The sequence below is a fragment of the Halichoeres trimaculatus genome, unplaced genomic scaffold (assembly GCF_033239565.1).
Source record: "Halichoeres trimaculatus isolate MK-OKI-2021-1 unplaced genomic scaffold, fHalTri1.1 fHalTri1_scaffold_14, whole genome shotgun sequence".
Lineage (NCBI taxonomy): Eukaryota > Metazoa > Chordata > Actinopteri > Labriformes > Labridae > Halichoeres > Halichoeres trimaculatus.
The window spans coordinates 7,410,772-7,429,800 of NW_027437192.1; the positions used below are offsets into that span (position 1 = coordinate 7,410,772).

At 41.2% G+C, this 19,029-nt stretch overlaps 1 protein-coding gene across 1 annotated transcript in view; it reads left to right on the plus strand.

Annotated features, from left to right (window-relative positions):
* Positions 1-19,029, plus strand: part of pleca (plectin a) — a 140,450-nt gene that overhangs the window by 98,054 nt on the left and 23,367 nt on the right. Inside the window, exons 7-21 of the mRNA XM_074687569.1 lie at positions 7,119-7,285; positions 10,988-11,103; positions 11,218-11,324; positions 11,851-11,970; positions 12,067-12,162; positions 13,973-14,100; positions 14,717-14,810; positions 14,918-15,072; positions 15,313-15,655; positions 17,375-17,452; positions 17,934-18,095; positions 18,184-18,288; positions 18,376-18,471; positions 18,550-18,675; positions 18,857-19,009. Coding sequence (XP_074543670.1) covers positions 7,119-7,285; positions 10,988-11,103; positions 11,218-11,324; positions 11,851-11,970; positions 12,067-12,162; positions 13,973-14,100; positions 14,717-14,810; positions 14,918-15,072; positions 15,313-15,655; positions 17,375-17,452; positions 17,934-18,095; positions 18,184-18,288; positions 18,376-18,471; positions 18,550-18,675; positions 18,857-19,009 — 2,046 coding nt within the window. The remainder of the gene's footprint in view (positions 1-7,118; positions 7,286-10,987; positions 11,104-11,217; positions 11,325-11,850; positions 11,971-12,066; positions 12,163-13,972; positions 14,101-14,716; positions 14,811-14,917; positions 15,073-15,312; positions 15,656-17,374; positions 17,453-17,933; positions 18,096-18,183; positions 18,289-18,375; positions 18,472-18,549; positions 18,676-18,856; positions 19,010-19,029) is intronic.

A 19,029-nucleotide genomic window follows, 5' to 3' on the forward strand; every position in this document is an offset into this window, starting at 1 on the left:
GAGCAATTGAAACCAATTTTTACCAAACAATTTAAGTCAGGTGTGTGCCCAATCACTGATGAGTGGCTTAAAGCTGCCCTGCCCACTATAAAACACACACCTGGTAAGAATTGTCTTGATGAGAAGCATTGTCTGATGTGCACCATGGTTCGCTCAAAAGAGCTGTCTGAAGACCTGCGATCAAGAATTGCTGATTTGTATAAAGCTGGAAAAGGATACAAAACCATCTCTAAAAGTCTGGATGTTCATCAATCGACAGTCAGAGAAATTGTCTACAAATGGAGAAAGTTTGGCACTGTTGCTTCTCTCCCAAGGAGTGGCCGTCCACCAAAGATGACGCCAAGAGTTCAGCGCAGAATACTCAGAGAGGTAAAAAAGAACCCTAGAGTGTCTGCTAAAGACTTACAGAAATCACTGGCACAGTCCAATATCTCTGTGCACACATCAACTATATGTAAAACAATGGCCAAGAATGGTGTTCATGGGAGGACTCCACGGAGGAAGCCCCTGCTGTCTAAAAAAAACATTGTTGCTCGTCTAATGTTAGCAAAAAGGCACTTGAACACTCCACAGAAGTTTTGGCAAAATATTTTGTGGACTGATGAAACCAAAGTTGAATTGTTTGGGAGGAACACACAACGTCATGTATGGAGGAAAAATGGAACAGCTCACCAACATCAACACCTCATCCCCACCGTGAAGCATGGTGGAGGGTGCATCATGGTTTGGGGCTGTTTTGCTGCCTCAGGGCCTGGACAACTTGCAATCATCAATGGAAAAATGAATTCAAAAGTTTATCAGGATGTTTTGCAGGAAAACCTGAGGCCGTCTGTCAGACAGTTGAAGCTAAAAAGAGGATGGATGCTGCAATTAGACAATGATCCAAAACACAGAAGTAAATCAACTTCAAAATGGTTTCAGAAGAACAAAATACACGTTCTGGAGTGGCCAAGTCAAAGTCCAGACTTGAACCCCATTGAGATGCTGTGGCATGACCTCAAGACAGCGATTCATGCCAGACATCCCAGGAATCTGACTGAACTACAGCAGTTTTGTAAAGAAGAATGGGCCAAGATTAGTCCTGATCGATGTGCCAGACTGATCTGCAGCTACAGGAAGCGTCTGGTTGAAGTTATTGCTGCCAAAGGGGGGGGCACAAAATATTAAATGTGATGGTTCAGTTACTTATTCCTCCCCCTTCTGTCATTGTTTGCATGCTATCCTCATTAAAATATGAAAACCTATAAATGTTTGGGTGGTTTTAGTCAAAGCAGACACTGTTTTTTCATCAGTGTGATTTTGACAAAGATCAGAGCACATTTAATGGTGATTTTATGCAGAAATGTGAGAAATTCCAAAAGGTTCAGATACTTTTTCATACCACTGTATTTTCTTCCTTCGCTGATCTGCTGCCGCAAGGAAAGGTCAATACACCCTGATAAAAGTAGAGTTATGGAAGAATGATCCTTACTCTGACGCCAAGTACAAAGAAAACCTTTTTTTCTGTGAAAACTGTGGCTCTATTTAATCTCTGGCTTTAAATAAAGGTACCATGACTGTTAGGGCTGGGATGATACGCTGGTCTAGGGGTGGCCAACATGCGGCTCATGAACCGCATGTGGCTCTTTGCCTCTCAGTGTGTGGCTCTTCGATCAATTCATAAAAAATACTGTTATGAGCAGCGGTGTACCGATTATTCAAAATATTGATATACTAATGCCAGCATTGGGATCAGTACTGATCAATACTTGGGTGATGAGATTGATACTTAAGTTTCATTTTCTCTTCTCTACATGTGCTCTTCTCAGTTCCTCATGAGCTCATGGCCTTCCAGATAGATAGATAGATAGATAGATAGATAGATAGATAGATAGATAGATAGATAGATAGATAGATAGATAGATAGATAGATAGATAGAACTTTGTCTCGTCTGCAGTAAAAACAGAAACTTGTCTTTGACACTGCTCCAAGAATAAATTTAAACACACTTAAAAACACAAAAAATCTCACTTTGAAAATTGGAAGTGCATTTGTAAGACCATGTGTGTGATGCAGCTCTTTGTAGTACCATAGTAATTTTTATGGCTCTTGATCTCTGACTGGTTGGCCGCCCCTGCGCTAGTCTCTCGATTTGATTCAATTCTATTACGATTTTTTGATATTTATGATTTTTAGTTTGCCTTTTGGACACCAGATCATGTGAAAAAGTTAAATGATGATGCTGATAATGTCTACGGACCATACCAGGAGCCATATGTCCCCATTAAATGCACATCACCTGAGTCAGAGAGAAACATTTCGCCCCCTGCTGGAGAAAAGTGGTAACTTCTTTCTGATCTAGTTCATAAAGAAAGACTGAAATGAAGAATTTGAATTAAAAAAAAAGTCTGTTTGGTGACAAAGAATCACGATTTTGATATTGTCAAACAAAAAGTCTAGATATATCGATTTCCGATTTTTTTTCTACCTCTAATGACTGTATTGCACTTTCACGGGGTAAACTGCTATTGTTTAACAGCTGCGTCTTTCTGCATTCCGCTTACACGCCGCCTACCACGAGAGGGCACAGTTTTGCTGTGGAAACACAAACAGGATCAGGCTTAACTGTACCAAACTGTACTGAACCGAACCGGACTGCTTGGTGGAAACGGGGCTATACAGACTTAGACGTGCCGTAAATCAATCCAGTCCTGATCGACCCGAACTAGAAGCTAAGAAGTAGCAAGTTAAAATAACCTGTAACCAGCAATATTGGTGCTGATAATCTCATTTTAAAGTGTGGATTACTATCAGGCATAAGTCTAGAAGTGACACTTTTTTTTAAGATCACCTTCAAACTCCTCACAGCCCCTTTAATAATGTTTGAATATCATTTCCTCACATTTTGCATGTGTTCAAAGTAAAACAATTCAACCCTCTCACTCACAGCTGGATCACATTTCCCCCTCTGTGTGCTGTGTTTATCTTTTTCACAGCACACCAGCACATAAACGCAGACTATCAGATTCTTCCGTCACAACAGTAACGAGCGTTTTCTATACTTTGCTGTCATTACATTAGGATTAGCCCGCTTCCTCTGCGCTGTACGGAAAGTCAGATTGCTGCTCTCCCCTTCTCTCCGTGGGGCTCAATCATCAGCTTCAGTTTAGCTGAATGTTGACACAGCAGTTACAGAGTAACGGAGTCCAGACACCAATCATTTCCAATGGGCTTTATTTGACATTTGGCCGCTTAGACACAAAACCACCACGGCTGCTTCTCCTGTCCTTGAGTGAGCAAAGACTAAACACTTAAAAAAAGCTATTCATTCACTTTTTTCAACAAGATTCACATGCAAGGGTTTCTTTTCAGTCTTATTCTTAGTGCGTGTGGATCTATAGGCGCTGCTCAGTCCACTCATCCTAAATGTAAACAGTGTTTAATTGCTTGGAGCAGCTTCTAAAGACCACATAGGAGGAGAGCGTTCGCCAGGCGGCAGATGTGTTCCTCAAATTTGGATCGTGGAAAAACCAGCGTGGGAGTTCATGCAGATTCTTTGATGCTATAGTGGGAATGATGGTTATGTTGGGATGTGGGATCCTGTTCCCTGTTTGTGTGACTCAGTGATTCCCTGGAGAAAGCTGGCAGAGCACGTGGGTGGCGTCGACTGCAGCGTGAGCAGCGATCGTGAACATGGATGCTGCTCACGTGATAGAAACATAAGGAAAAGTCAGACGCTCTGAATCATCAGGCAGCTATTATTTCTGCAAACACACACCTACCATCTCTTTGTTTTGGTATCACAAACAATGGTGGATTTCCTGTGAGCTCCCCAGGTGCAGCTCACAGTTTACTGATCCACAGGTGACCAGTATAAATAACGGGCTCGGTTCATGATGGAGAACAAGTCAGGATTCTCTCATCACTCCTTAAAATGAACGAGTGCGAGGGCGGAGGTCCTGTTTCCATTCACTGAGCCTGAGTCTGAGTCACGCCGTGCCCACGTCCACACTGCAGCACCGGGGTTTCCCTTCAGGAGGAAAAATAGAAGAAGGAAGAGATGCCTTCGTTTTTCCCTCCTCCACCCTTTCCTGTTAAGAAAACGAAGGCTGCGAAGTAAAATTGTTAGTTCTGCTCTGACTCATCAACATACACAAAAACACTGAAATAGTGCTCGCTGGTTATGAAGCCGCAGATGTTCAGAGCAGAGATGGAGGCGTTTAATGCAGGAGGTGAAGCTCTGGCTCCTGGATTTTTGGTCTTATTTATGTCTCCCTAAAAGTAAGGATAGAAATAGAGCTGCATAAAGAGGTGCAACTCTGTCATTATGACAATATGAGCATTAAAGTTAAACCCATTGCTTCAGCCAGAGTCACTGTGGAGATGAGGTTTTTAATACATGAACGCAATGATTTCTCACTCCACATGTACATTTAGCCGCCAAAATGAAAATTAATTTCTTTAATGATAAAATCTCAAAGTTTTTTCACTTTAACATTTATTTCTCAATATATAAACTTGCAATGCTTAGTTTATGACCAGTACAGAAAATCTCCTAAAGTAAAGCAGGTGCAAACTAGCTAGTAACTACCCTCAGATCAAATTGGTTGGTGAACAGATAATTCAGAAATGCCCCGATTGTTAAAAACATGGCTGACTCTAATGGGTCCAACATGGAACTAGATCTCTAGTTAACACTTGTATCAGACAAAATTAAATACAAATGGTCCAAATATGTAGGACTGGTGGTTCCAATATCAACCATTTTCACTCCTTTGTTTTTTCCCATGCTTGTTTTTCAATTGAGTAAAAGCATTCAATAAAAATTGTTGCTAACAGTCCCTTCTACTTTTAACTTTGACATTCTTTCTAAAACATGACAGGGACATAGCTTACAATTTTCAAGTTGCTGATCTTTCTCAGAGGATCTTTAGGGGCAGAGACATGAGGTATGAAAAACTGAATGAAATTATAAAACTTTTATTGAATTTGAAACACTCAGTTTGAATAAATACTACTCAAAGAGCGCAGACCTACGCCAAACATACTGTGATTGTCACCAACACTTTAGTCCTACTTTAATGTTATACTCCCTTTCAGCAGACTGTCTGCTACAATTTGGTGTTAGTTGCTGGTTTGTACCATAATTTGTTTTCTGAAAGTGTTGAAAATTATGATGACCCAGTACATATTTCATATTCCAGATCTTAGTATCCAGAATATTGCCAGGATCTGGATCGTACTTTTACATCTGTCAGAAATTATGGTGACTTTGTCTTGTATTGTTTTGCAAAGCAATCCGACCATTTATGGTGGACGGCCCTATCTCACAGTGATAGAGAATCCTGTTTAAAAGTCCTGGATCCGGACGGTGATCCAGATCACCTCCAAAATTTAATCACTTCTTCCTGATCCCATTTGGAACATTTCCTGAAAATTTCAGCAAGACCTGTCTGTTAGATTTTCGAGTTATGTTGTTCACACATAACCATTTTGGCAGAGGTAATGATAAAAAAAAACCTGAAACTGAATTGTGCAAAATGAAATTAAATATTGAATAGTTGAATGTTTAAGTAGATTGGATTAATGTTTCAAAATGATAAATTAATTTTTACTTTGTGTGATTCATATATAATTCTTCAACGCAGTTACTCAAACTGAGCATTTCAAATTCACGTTTTAGTGGCAATTATCTCTGCCCATAAATCTTGAACATCTCCCGTCAAAAGAAAAGTCTTCTCTGAATCAGCGCTAATGTATTTTGGCTCACCAGCAGCGACGCAATAAAGATCAGATGTGATGAGATACACTGACAGAAACTGGCTTCTGGCCTCAGTGCATGGCACATTAACTGCAGATGGGCTGATATCCATAAACAAAGGAAATAACCACTGATACCTGCTAATGCATTTCAGTTATTCAACCTCTACATAAGTGAACTTATGCAAATTAATGAAAACTTTTAGTTCATTTTGGTTTCAGCGGTAGAAATCTTATTTATGAAGCTTATCGCCCTACAGGTGATAAGTAACAACTTTTCGAGTAAGATTTGAGAAAATTGAAAGGATACAACCAACATTTTATTTATTTAGTTATTCAAGCAAGTTAAATAAATAAATAAACAGACATAAACAAGATCTACGATGTGTTTTAGCAGAAAAAAAAACAGGTAGTTTTTCAAAATTATGTAAAACCCAATACATACTCTTTGGTATTACCACTTGATTTTTTTCTTTTGCATTGTTGACCAATAAATGTCACTTCTCAGGTTCTTCTCAGGACAGAAAAACAGACACTAATGCTCCAGACGCTGATAATGATTTTTAAACTGATTTGTGACTTGAGCAGTTTGAGTTTCCTGCATGGAAACCGTCTGACTGTTTGACTGTTTCCTGTGATTGTTGCAGCTTTTTATGTGTGAATTTTACAGTCAGGAGTCCAGCCCATCAGATACGTAAAGCAGACCAAAACATCTGATTATAGATGTGACACAAACGTGGATGAGCAGATAGACTCGCAGGGTAAAACCACTTCTGCTCCCTGAAATCTGTCCTCATTTTATCTTCTGTCAGAAAAGAAAAAAGATATACTGCTGAGAGCTCTTCAGTGCTCCTGTGACTCATACTTCAGCCTCGCCGCTGTTATAAAAAGAGGAATTTGCCTGTGGTTCTGTTTCTCAGTCCAACACTCACTCACAGCAGTCAGAGGGTTTAATGAGAAGCTCAGTTAGAAACACACAATGTGGCTTTGTGAGGACAGTGACGCAGAGATGTTGTCTCTCTTATGATTCCTGCTTCGGCCTCATGTTATCACCATGAAGCTGTGGTTGATGGATTTGATTTCCCTTCAAGTAAAAGTGGCGGTTGCTGTATGTGGTTTAAGATGTGAGTCATCTGAAGGGTGGAAGAACTCAGCGGAAAAAATGGGAAAAGTTTTCCCACTTGACAACCAACATGTGGATCATATACAATAAAAACACAGTGGAAAAAGTCAGACTGGAAGCTGTTTCAGTGATGAGGAAAGAAGTTTTGCAACTCCACATAAAGACAGCAAATCATCTTTTTTATGAAATAAAACTTGATCAAATTCCTGCATTCTTCTTCACATCACTCACTTCTTGCACCCTCTCCCACCCCAGATCTCAGACATTCAGGTGAACGGCCAATCAGACGACATGACGGCCAAAGAGAAGTTGCTGCTGTGGTCTCAGAGGATGGTGGAGGGATACCAGGGTCTGCGCTGTGACAATTTCACCACCGGCTGGAGGGATGGAAAGCTTTTCAATGCCATCATACACAAACACAGGTGAGACTCTAAAACAAAGGTTATCTCAAACCTGACTAACCTCTGCAGCTTTGAAGAAGAAGAAAAGTGTCACAGGGATTTGTTGCTCCAAATCATTTTTCAAACCATTCTACTAAAACATCTCCTGGTTAGAGGATCTTGCCTGGACTTGTGATTTGTCCCTGCAGGACATAAATCTCACCAGTGAAAAAGGTCTTCTCTGTGACCTTTCCATATTTCGTGCTGCTGTGTCGTCTTTTATTTATTGCAGTTGGTTGAGGAATGTCAAATTCATGTTTGACTTTTACAGCGGCACACTCGACTTGTCCGGACAAAATGAGCATTACTTATTTTGAAGTAAACAGGAATAAGAAGAAGCACAGACTTCTTTCAGTCAGTGCATTTCTCACCTGAAGTGTCACAGTTTACACTTTACCCAGCCCCTTCTTTATTATTTATAAACTTCACATTAACTATTTATAGGAGCTCTTCAGAATGTGATATAATGAAGTTATTAGCAGGGAGTCAAAGATAAGTAAGGATGCAAGCAAGCAGGGAAGTCAGAAAAGAAGTTAAAAAAAAAAGAACAAGAAAGTAAGAAATAAAGTAAGTGAATCAGTTAGTAAGTAAATAAGAAGGTAAAAGACCAAGTGTGCAAGGGAGCAATTAATTGAGCAAGCAGGTAAGCAAGTAAGTGAGAAAGAAGACAAGTGAGTATGCAAGTAAGTAAGTAAGAATTTAAGTAGGTTAGTAAGGAAGTAAGTAAATAAGCAAGTCAGTAAGCAAGCAAGTAAGAAGGTAAGTGAGTAAGGAAGTAAGTGAAAAGGTAGGAAAGCAAGCAAGTAAGTGAGTAAGAAATTAGGTAATCAAGTAAGAACAAAAGTAAGTGAGCAAGTGAAAAAGTAAGCAAGAAGTGGGCAACAAGTAAGTGTGCAAGTGAGCACATGAGGAAGTGAGCAAGTAAGTAGGTAAGAAAGTAATCAGGTTGGCGAGCAATGTGTGAGCAAGTAAGTAAGGAGGCAAGAAAGGGAGCAAGTAAACCAATGAGCAAGTAAGAAGATAAAAAAGTGAGCAAGTAAGTGAGCACATGAGAAAGTGAGTAAGTAGGTAAGTAAGCAAGTAAGTAGGTAAGAAAGTAAGCAAGTTGGCGAGCAATGTGTGAGCAAGTAAGTAAGAAGGTAAGAAAGGGAGCAAGTGAACAAGTAAGCATGCAAGTGAGTAAATAAGTGAGTGAGCAATTAAGTAGGTGAGAAAGTGCACAAGTAAGCAAGTAAATAGGTAAGAAAGTGTGAAAGTGAGCAAGTATTCAAATGAGCAAGTTATTAAATATGTAAGAAAGTGAGCAAATGAAGAAGTAAGCATGCAAGTAAGTAAGTGAGCAAGTAAGAAAGATGGTAAGAAAGTAATCAAATGAAGAAGCAAGTGCACAAGTGAAAAAATAAGTAAGGGAGTAAGTACATGAGGGAATAAGTAATTAGATAAGAAAGGAAGCAAGTGAGCAAGTAAGTGTACAAGTGAGTTAAGTAACTAAGCAAGGGAGCAAGTAAGTTTGTGACCTATTGAGAAACTTAGTAAGTGAGGGAGCAAGTAAGAAAGTGTTCAAACACTTAAGTGAGTAAATAATAAAGGGAAATTAAGTAATAAAGTGAATAAGTGAGTGAGTTAGGGAGTGAAGGTGGGTTTATGAAGGACAATAAATGAATGAATCTGTTTACAGTTGCTAATAACTTGAACCAAAGTGTTAGGACATTTGGTAAAGTGTTGGACTTGTTAACAGCTCATAAAAGTTAGATTTGACGTACGAGACATTTCTCTCCTGGGTGTAGGTTTCAAAAACGTGACTTGAAAATGCGGCTGTGGTCATCTTGATTTTTTGTACTTGACACTTAATGCTCAGCTTTCCTCCTGTGAAGCTTGACTCATAGAGTCCAAGAAACTGTCTAAAGTCTGGTCCAGAGTCCCCCCTTCGGCCGCAGCTCTGTAACTGCATTTCACATAAGCAAGTCATTTTGTGGCCATTCTGGGAATGGCCACGAAATGACAACCAGCCCTTTCAACAGAAAAAAAAAACTTTAGAAACAAAAAAAAAGGGTGTACTGCTGCTGTATGCAAAATGAAAAACCAAGGAGAAGTTTGGGTCTTGTGGAGCCGCAGTAATGAAGTACTAAGCATAGTTTTTAGGCTCAGATTGTCCAAAACAGTCACATTAAAGTCGAGTTAAATGCTCTGTGACTCAGACAGCAGACGGTCATTTAGCCGCATTTAGAAAGAATATATTTTGGAATAAACTGAGTTTGATAAATTTACAGTGATGTCCTGCAAGAGATAAAAGATTTCTGGATGCTTCACACATTTTCCATCAGAGTCCGAGTCCAAATATGACTCACAGCTGCTTTCATTTCAAACTGAACCCTGCAGGAAAGCAAAGCATGTATTTTGGGTGGAGTCAGTGCCACTTTAAACCCAGACAAACAAACCCTGCAGGATCATTCTCCTCACACCACAGAAACAACAAGAACAACCGGAGTTGGCATCGTTCAGGGGAAAAGTGAGAGCGTTTTCTTTAACGTTGTGGGCGTATCAGTCTAATTTGAGAAAAGGATGCCCTGGAGGTGTGCTTACCGGAGGCTCGGCAGGTTGTAGCAAAACAGAGGTACGCTCGCCACTCTGCCACAGATCGTCTCTGGGAGGACGTGCGGATTAAAGAGCTGCAGCAGAGACTGAAGGAGAAAGCTCAGGATGAGAAGAGGACTGGATTTAACCAGGATTTACTCGAGGATTATAACCAGAGTGAAAACAACCTGGGAGCTACTCTAGACTTTCTTTTTTACAACCTCAGTTTTTGCTCTAACATCAACCTCCTGGAAACTTTGGCTCTCCAGCCTTGACCCTCATCAAAATGCTGAACCTAAAGAGGAAGTTTCACTCAAAGCGGCGTCTGAACAGTGCGTCCAGCAGCACCGCCGGCTCCGTCAGCGACCTAGACGACCGGGTTATCATGCTGTGCGAGGACGTCCCTACTGAGAGCTCTTTCGACTCTGGACGTGGTTCCCAAAGCCTTGGGGCCCGCTCCAGCAGGGGCTCCCATAGCGAGGAGCAGGAATCAGGCATCATCCACCTGAGCAGGGACAGACCATCCTACAGACGGGCCTGCTACGTGGAGAAAGAACCGACCCGGGCAAAAAGAGACCTCTTCATCCATGATGTTGTGCAAGTGTATGGCTGATTTTGTCTTTGTTGTTTTGAGTGAGCAGAATCACTGTCGAGTCGTTTGTCTCTCGTGAGGTTTCACTTTTTAATAAGATGCAGTGTGCGTGTTGCAACATGTTTTTACTGTGCAGTTATCTTCATGGCAAAGTGCACTGAAAGGCAACGTGTCCGTCATCTCTGTGTATAAAATGTCAGGGGGGTTTTAAGCTTCAATGGTTGTGGAAATCATGTTTTTGCTTGCCTTTTCTGGTATCAGAAACCTCAAACTACTCTGCCTCCAGCAACGAGAAATACTAAACATGCAGAGAAAAAATCCTCACCTGGCAGCCATCCATTTAAGGTATAGCTGCCAGGGTGAAAGAATTAAAGACAAAGCAAGTCAGAGAAGAATTTATGAATATCTCAGGGGCTGACATTTTCAGCTGTCAAACGAGGTTTCACTGAAGTCTTGATGGACAGAAAAAAACAGGCCTAACAAGCTTTTTTCATTCACCGTTCTCCCTCTGTCTGCAGGCCCTCTCTGATTGACATGAGCCAAGTGTATCGACAGAGCAACCAGGAGAACCTGGAGCAGGCCTTCAGCGTGGCGGAGAGGGAGCTGGGTGTCACCAGACTGCTGGATCCTGAGGGTGAGACTCACTTAAAAAGCAGATTTTTACTCAACAAGTTCTAATTTTTCATCATTTGTTTTTGTTTGAAATCTAAATCTTGACTTCCTCTTTTCTTTTTCTCCCTGTCTCTAGATGTTGATGTGCCCCATCCCGATGAGAAGTCCATCATCACGTATGTGTCCTCCCTGTACGATGCCATGCCCAGGGTACCCGACATTCAGGACGGTGTCAGAGCCAACGTGAGTCCTCCTCTTCCTCTCCATCAGTTCCTGTTTTGTCTCGATTGTTTAACTAGAAAAGCCTTAAGAGAGCGCAGGCCTTTACAAAGCATATTGTGATTCTTATGCAACACTTTAGTCCTACTTTAATGTTATACTCCCTTTCAGCAGACTGTCTGCTACAATTTGGTGTTAGTTGCAGGTTTGCAAATGAAAATTATGATGATCCAGAATATTGCCAGGATCTGGATCGTACTTTTACATCTGTCAGAAATTATGGTGACCTTGTCTTGCATTGTTTTGCAAAGCAATCTGACCATTTATCGTGGAGTTTTATACACATGTGGTGAAAACGACCCTATCTTACAACGATAAAGAATCCTTTAAAAAAGACCTGGATCCAGACGGTGATTCATATCACCTCCAAAATTGAATCAATCTCCCCAAAAACACAACCTCGTTGGCGGAGTAAATAATAAAAGAATCTGCATGTTGCTAAGTTTCATTCAGATCTTAATCTTCTTGAACCTAACTGTGTGTGCGGCAGGAGCTGGAGCTGCGTTGGCAGGAGTATTACGAGCTGGTCACCGTGCTGCTGCAGTGGATCAGACACCACATCCTCGTCTTCGATGAGAAGAAGTTCCCCACCAGCTACGAGGAGATCGAGGTCAGCAGATCTCAGCTTCAACATTTTCTTCACCCTACGTCATCACCGTGATTTATTATCTTTGACACATTTATTCACCTGTTTTCTGATCTGCAGGTTCTTTGGCGTCAGTTCCTGAAGTTTAAGGAGACAGAGCTCCCTGCGAAGGAGGCAGACAAAAACCGATCCAAGCACATCTTCAAGTCTTTTGAGGTCAGTCTGAGAAGCACATGCAAGACTTCAAGTCCAAAAAAGATAGCACACTGTGTCAGTAAATACAGGTTCAAACAGTTTGTTCACAACACCTCATGTTAAAAGAATATATGCTCACTTTACATGTGATGCAGGCAACATGTTTCAGAACATAGATGGACGTCGGAGACATGCTTGTGGAGTTTTTCAAAGTAAAATCTCCCATTTCTGCCTTATAAGGATTTCACTGAATGTATTTGATAGTTGAAAAGTCAGGACCACTTCAGCACCTGGGCTATTTTACTACTGAGCCATGCAGTTGTAATACGTGCAGAATGTGGATTGGCATTGTTTTGAAATGTGCCAGGTCTTTTTTGAAAAAGGCACAGCATATCATCACCCTATTAGATAATAAAGGTCCCATATTCTGCTCCTTTTCTGCAGTTTAATATGGATCATTGATGTCTTCATGAAATGGTAGTAACATGTTTTGGTCCAAAAAGCCAATAAATCAAGCACAGCAGCATTGTTTCCAGGCTCTCATAGCCCCTCTGTTCAGAACGCTCTGATTTAGTGGGCGTGACCTTCATATGTAAATGAGCCACCGCTGACACCGCCTCGCTCTTCAGCGTCACTGAGAGCGGCGCCACGAGCTCCGAGTGCACAATGTTGGAGAAAACAGCGAAGCTCGTTTACAGTAACATTACAGGCTAAAACAACAGGCTAACCGCTGCTAAAGTTAGCATCCTGAAGCTAACACCGAGAGGGGGGACACTGAGGAAAAGCTCTTCCATCTGCTCCACAGCACACAGCATTTAAAATACTCACATTTCCAGAGTCTGAGGTTTGTTGGTATGGTTGGCAATGCGCCTGGATTCAGGACCAGTCTATTCGCTAGCCCTCTGTTGTACTGTCCAAAGTTGGAAAAGCAGTCGGCCGTGAAGTGACTAGCACACACATGCACAGTTTTACTGAGTGTCGCTGGAACATTTCCTTGATAAATGAACTCTAGCCACTTCGTGTTGTCTTCTTCCGAGATGGGAAGTTTCTGCGTGGAACCATGTGGCTGTGTTATCAGCCAGTACTCAAGATAATATTTGTATGGTCTCAGAAGTGAAGAGGTTGAAGAATGTAGGACCCATTATCTCTTATTTCTGTCAGACCACAAGAGGGGTTTCTTTTCTTTTTTTTTTTCGGTCTGCCTCAGATCATCTTAGACTGGCACGAGTTCAAAGATGGTGCCAGTGTTTCTGGAGGTTTCTTTTTTGCGTGGTACAGTTTTGACCTGCATTTTTGGACATAGTTTCAAACCTTGTTTACAGATCGTAGCTGTTTTTGGGATGTGATTTTGAGTCCATGCAGTGAGTTCCACTACAGAGCTGTGCCAGTTTTTAATGCAGTGCTGTTCATTGTTGTACCTTTTGTATGTGGATCTTCTATAAGTTTTGTAGGCGACATAATCTCAAAATTCTCTGCATATTTTTACAGAGGAGCATAATTCTAGCTATTTGCTCACGCTATCTCTCACAAAGCGGTCATTTTTTTCTCCCATCTTATTTCTGAGACACTCATCATTTTCTGAAAGCCCTTTTTTATACCCAGTCATGTAGCTGACATTTGTTAACAAACCTAATAAGTTGGAAGATGTTTCTCTGGGTGTTGTTGTTCTCCTTCAGCGTTACAAAACTGCTCCAGTATTTTGTTGTTCCTGATCAAACTTTTTAAAACATGTTGCTGACATCAAATGTAACAGGAGACCATGTTTTTATTGAACACTAACAAATGAATGGACTCATTGGTGATAAAAATAATAATTGTCTTTGTTCCACAGGGTGCAGTTCAGGCGGGGCAGGTCAAAATCCCACCAGGCTACCACCCGTTCGATGTGGAGAAGGAGTGGGGTCGTCTTCACGTCGCCATCCTGGAGCGAGAGCGTCTCCTCAGGATGGAGTTTGAGAGGCGAGTGTGCCACAACCCAAACCACCTCACGTGCTCTGCTGGCAAAGCAAACTTCACTTTTTTATATTTTAAAGAAGTGAACCAAAAAACCACTGGGTATTAAAAAAAAAAAACATCTGACTCAACAGACAACGGTCGCTGTGTTTGAATATGACTCATTTCCTAATGATAAAGTCTGTGCTGGCAGTCAAATGAGGCCGCTTTGCGGGGAGGGAAATAGAAACCCATTAGGGCAAACACATGACAACTGTGCCATCGCCAACAATAATATGGTCACTTGATAGTCGCTCATAAACTTGTTTAATCACAAGGACGGCGGGGCGTAGCCGTAATTCTTGCAGGACTTTGGAAAATACTGCTGAGCGTTTGAAAAGATATCATCTGTAGTGTTGTGGACAGACAGAGATCGATCATGGCTTTCATGCAACAGGGATACAATTTGAAGTTTTTATTCCCCAGCAGGGCAACGTGAGTGCTTTCACTTTTTAACCTTGCACTGGTCTGTTTTTACTTTGTGACTGCAAAAAAAAAAAAGAAGGAAAAAGGGCACAGGAGGCTAATCAGGTAGTTTGCTTTCTCTGAAAAGCTTTTTGACCTTTGACCTCTCTAATTGCAGGCTGGAGCGACTGCAGAGGATCGTCAGCAAGGTCCAGATGGAGTCTGGGGTGTGTGAGGAGCAGCTCAACCAAGTGGAGACCCTGCTGCAGACGGTGAGATGCAAAATCACAAATTTTAAAATGCTTTCTATTAAAAAAATAATAATAATTCTTGCAAATCAGATGAATTATTTCCCCTAATGTTCACCTGTGCTCTACAGGACATGAGGATGATGACTGCAGGTAAACCAGCTCAGCACACAGCAGAGATGGAGGCCGACCTGGAAAAAGCAGAAGGGATGATTCGCCTCCTTTTCAACGATGTTCAGCTGCTCAAAGATGGACGCCACCTTCAGGCTGAACAGATGTATCGCAGGTACAAAAGACAAATCAAACCAAACCCTGCAACACTGGGAATCCTGCAATAACTAACATTTAAAATAAGAGCAGCTGTAATACTACATGATCTACTGATGCATTTACTTTTTCAATTAATGAGTAGCAAATAAATTGGCCCAGATTTTAAATTTTGATATTTTTATTATTTTTTTAACACAAATAGATCTAGAAATATTGAATATAGAAACTGATATTCTGATAACCACCCTGTCCATAGGGTGTATCGTCTCCATGAGAGGCTGGTGAACCTCCGCAGCGAGTACAACCTGCGCCTCAAGTCTGGTGTAAGCACCTCTCAGATCCCCATGACTCAGATCCAAACCGCCCAGGTCCACGTCCTGCAGCAGGCTCCCATGAGGGTGCGGCCTGAGCTGGACGACGTCACCATGCGGTACATGCACGACCTGCTGGGCTGGGTGGAGGAGAACCAGCGGCGGGTGGACGAAGGGGAGTGGGGCTCAGACCTGCCCACTGTGGAGTCCCAGCTGGGCAGTCACCGCGGGCTGCATCAGTCTGTGGAAGAGTTTCGCTCCAAGATCGAGAGGGCGAAGGCTGATGAGGTATGTAAGATGGTCTCAGTGGGAGAAGCGTGGCACACATTCAGTCCCAGCATACGAGGGTGGGCTGAAGAAGTTTGTAGCCTGACAAGGAAGGAGTTATGCCATAGTGATGAAACTTGGCATGCATTAGATTCAACATTTTCTGACAGTTACAGGTTTATTTCAGATTAACTGACGCTGATGTAGTGTTTGAGATATAGATATAGGTATAGATCAAATTTGGCACAGTGGTGTTATCAGACGTCTGCAGAAAAAGGGGTTAACCCCCAAGGACATTCACACCGACATGGTTGCAAAATAAGGGGAAGATGCTCCAGCTGTGAAAAAGTGGCCAGCTGAATTCAAAAGGGGAAGGGTAAGCCTTGAAGATGACCCAAGGTCCAGATGTCCTGCCACAGCAACAACCCATGAAAACAGTGTTGAAAGATAAGCCATGCTCTAAGTGTCAGAAAATGTTGAATTTAATGCATGCCAAGTTTCATCACTATGGCATAACTTCTGCCTAGTCAGACTATGAATTTTTCAGCCCACCCAGCATACATCCTGTTTGCGTGTTCGGATCCTCATCAGGCCAACAGCTTAGATAATGTGGATTGAAAAAGTCACAGGGTGCTTTAAAGAGGCAGAAAAAAGTTGCTTTCATGCATACATCATGTTTATTTTGAGATATTAACAGACAGTTTTACACTGTTTCTGCTTGATTGATTTGTTTTTAGACAAAAAATGTGATTGTCCTATAAACACAGCTCTTAACCTGTATCTTCACAGACTCACTTAGTAGAAATATCTCACTTTGAGATTCAGGAAAAAGGGAAAGGGACTGTCCATATAACTTTTTAATGCATGAAACATTATAGCCTGTATTAAGATTTCTTCCCTAAGTATTTTTATTCTTCCTAAAGCATGAAAAAAAGGTTTAAAAAGTATTTTCCCAAATTTTTGATTTTTCCGAGAAACTTACTCTCATGTTCACTCAATTGAACTACATATAGAGAACTTTAGAAACTAGAAAAGCACTCAGAGAGCACAGACCTCCACCAAGCATATTGTGATTGTGACTCAACACTTTAGTCCGACTTTAATGTTATACTCCCTTTCAGCAGACTGTCTGCTACAACTTGGTGTTAGTTGCAGGTTTGTACGATAATTTGTTTCCTGACAGTGTTGAAAATTATGATGACCCAGTACATATTTCATATTCCAGATCTTAGTATCCAGAATATTGCCAGGATCTGGATCGTACTTTTACATCTGTCAGAAATTATGGTGACCTTGTCTTGTATTGTTTTGCAAAACAATCCGACCATTTATGGTGGAGTTATATACACATATGGTAAAAATGGCCCTATCTCACAATGATAAAGAATCCTTGAAAGAAATCCTGGATCCAGACGGTGATCCAGATCAGCTCCAAAATTTAATCACTTCTTCCTTATCCCATTTTGAACATTTCCTGAAAATTTCATCAAGATCCCTTAGTTAGTTTTTGAGTTATGTTGTTCACAGACAAACAGACTAACTTCCTTGGCAAAGGTAATGAGTATAAAAATTGATCAAACTGTATTTTTGTGTAACTCCTGAAACAATTATTTATTTCAACATAGTTTCACAAATTTTACTTTATTTTATAGTCTTTTAACCCCCAATGTCTGTAAGTTCATAGAAAATGACTTTTAAATAGCTGTCCACCACAATAACCACTGATCTCCTCTCCTCCAGAGTCAGGTCTCACCTGCCAGTAAAGCCGCCTACCGTGACTATCTGGGAAAACTGGAGCTGCAGTACGGCAAGCTGCTGGTGAGTTATAAAGAAGACACAAAAACAGAGACATAAATGAATGAATCATGCCAACTCACATGTATGTTCAAAAACAGTCTTTATGTTTGCACAAACAAAAAAATGGTTCAAAACTCCAGATTATTCTAGTTTTAAGCAAATTTATCCAGCAAAATTCTCTTGTCCCATTGGCTTATTTTTTTACTTGTTACAAGTAATTCAGACCTCATTTTTTTCTTGAAACAACTTAGAAAAAGAACATTGACATATCAAGTATAACAAGACAATTTTTATTGGAAACAAGACAAAAACACTTGATAAGATTTCAGTTTTTTGCAGTGTATGGTTCAAAACTCAAGGCCACATCCACTGTTAAGATTTCAAAATAAAAGAGGCTTCAGTCATTTTATTTATTAACAACTCTAAAAAAATGTGTTAACTTGTCACGACTTGGTGGAAAGTTAAAAGTTTCCTCATGTCTATGTTTTCTGATCTCTTTCAGAACGCCTCTAAAGCTCGCCTGCGTAACCTCACCGAGCTTCACGCCTTCGTGGTCGCAGCCACCAAAGAGCTGATGTGGCTGAACGAGAAAGAAGAAGAGGAGGTGAACTACGACTGGAGTGAGAAGAATACCAACATGTCCGCCAAGAAAGAAAACTACTCGGTGGGATCAGGATCAGTGAGATGTTTCAATAACTCACAGAGCTTTCGAGTGACTCTGACGGTTTAACTCTGGTTTTTCTCCTGAGCAGGGTTTGATGAGAGATCTGGAGCTCAGGGAGAAGAAGATGAACGGAGTCCAGACCACAGGAGACAAACTGCTGCGGGATGGACACCCTGCCAGGAAGACAATCGAGGTAGAGATGAAAAGTTCAACGAAAATTAAACGTAGTGCTCTCAGCTTGAACATTTGACCTCATGATTTTACCTCCCTCTCTCCTCAGGCCTTCACGGCAGCGCTGCAGACTCAGTGGAGCTGGATCCTTCAGCTGTGCTGCTGCATCGAAACCCACCTGAAAGAAAACACCGCCTACTTCCAGGTAAGTTTACAGAGCAACCATTCTTTTGCAATTTCACTGAACATTCCAGTTTAACATTTTTCTGTCTTCTTCATTTAGTTTTTCTCAGATGTGAAGGAGGCAGAGGACAGGATCAAAAAGATGCAGGACACAATGAAGAGGAAGTACACCTGCGACCGCTCCATCACAGCCACGCGGCTGGAGGATCTCCTGCAGGACGCAGCTGTAGGTTTTTTTAACTTTTATCACACAGTGGAAAAACACAGCTTGTGAGATGTCTGCCTCATGAGTCACATGTTGGGAAGAAATAACTTCTTTTTATTGAGGTGTAATAACAGTAATCATCCCTCTAACATCATAAAATGTAGTTTTTTAATCATTCAGTTTGAATTCTTCCTCCTCACAGGATGAGAAAGACCAACTGAACGAGTTCAAAACTCACCTGGAAGGCCTGAAGCGAAGAGCCAAGACCATCATCCAGCTCAAACCACGAAACCCTGCGACAGCAATAAAAGGCAAACAGCCCATCCAGGCCGTGTGTGACTTCAAACAGATGGAGGTGACTGTGTTTGAGAATGT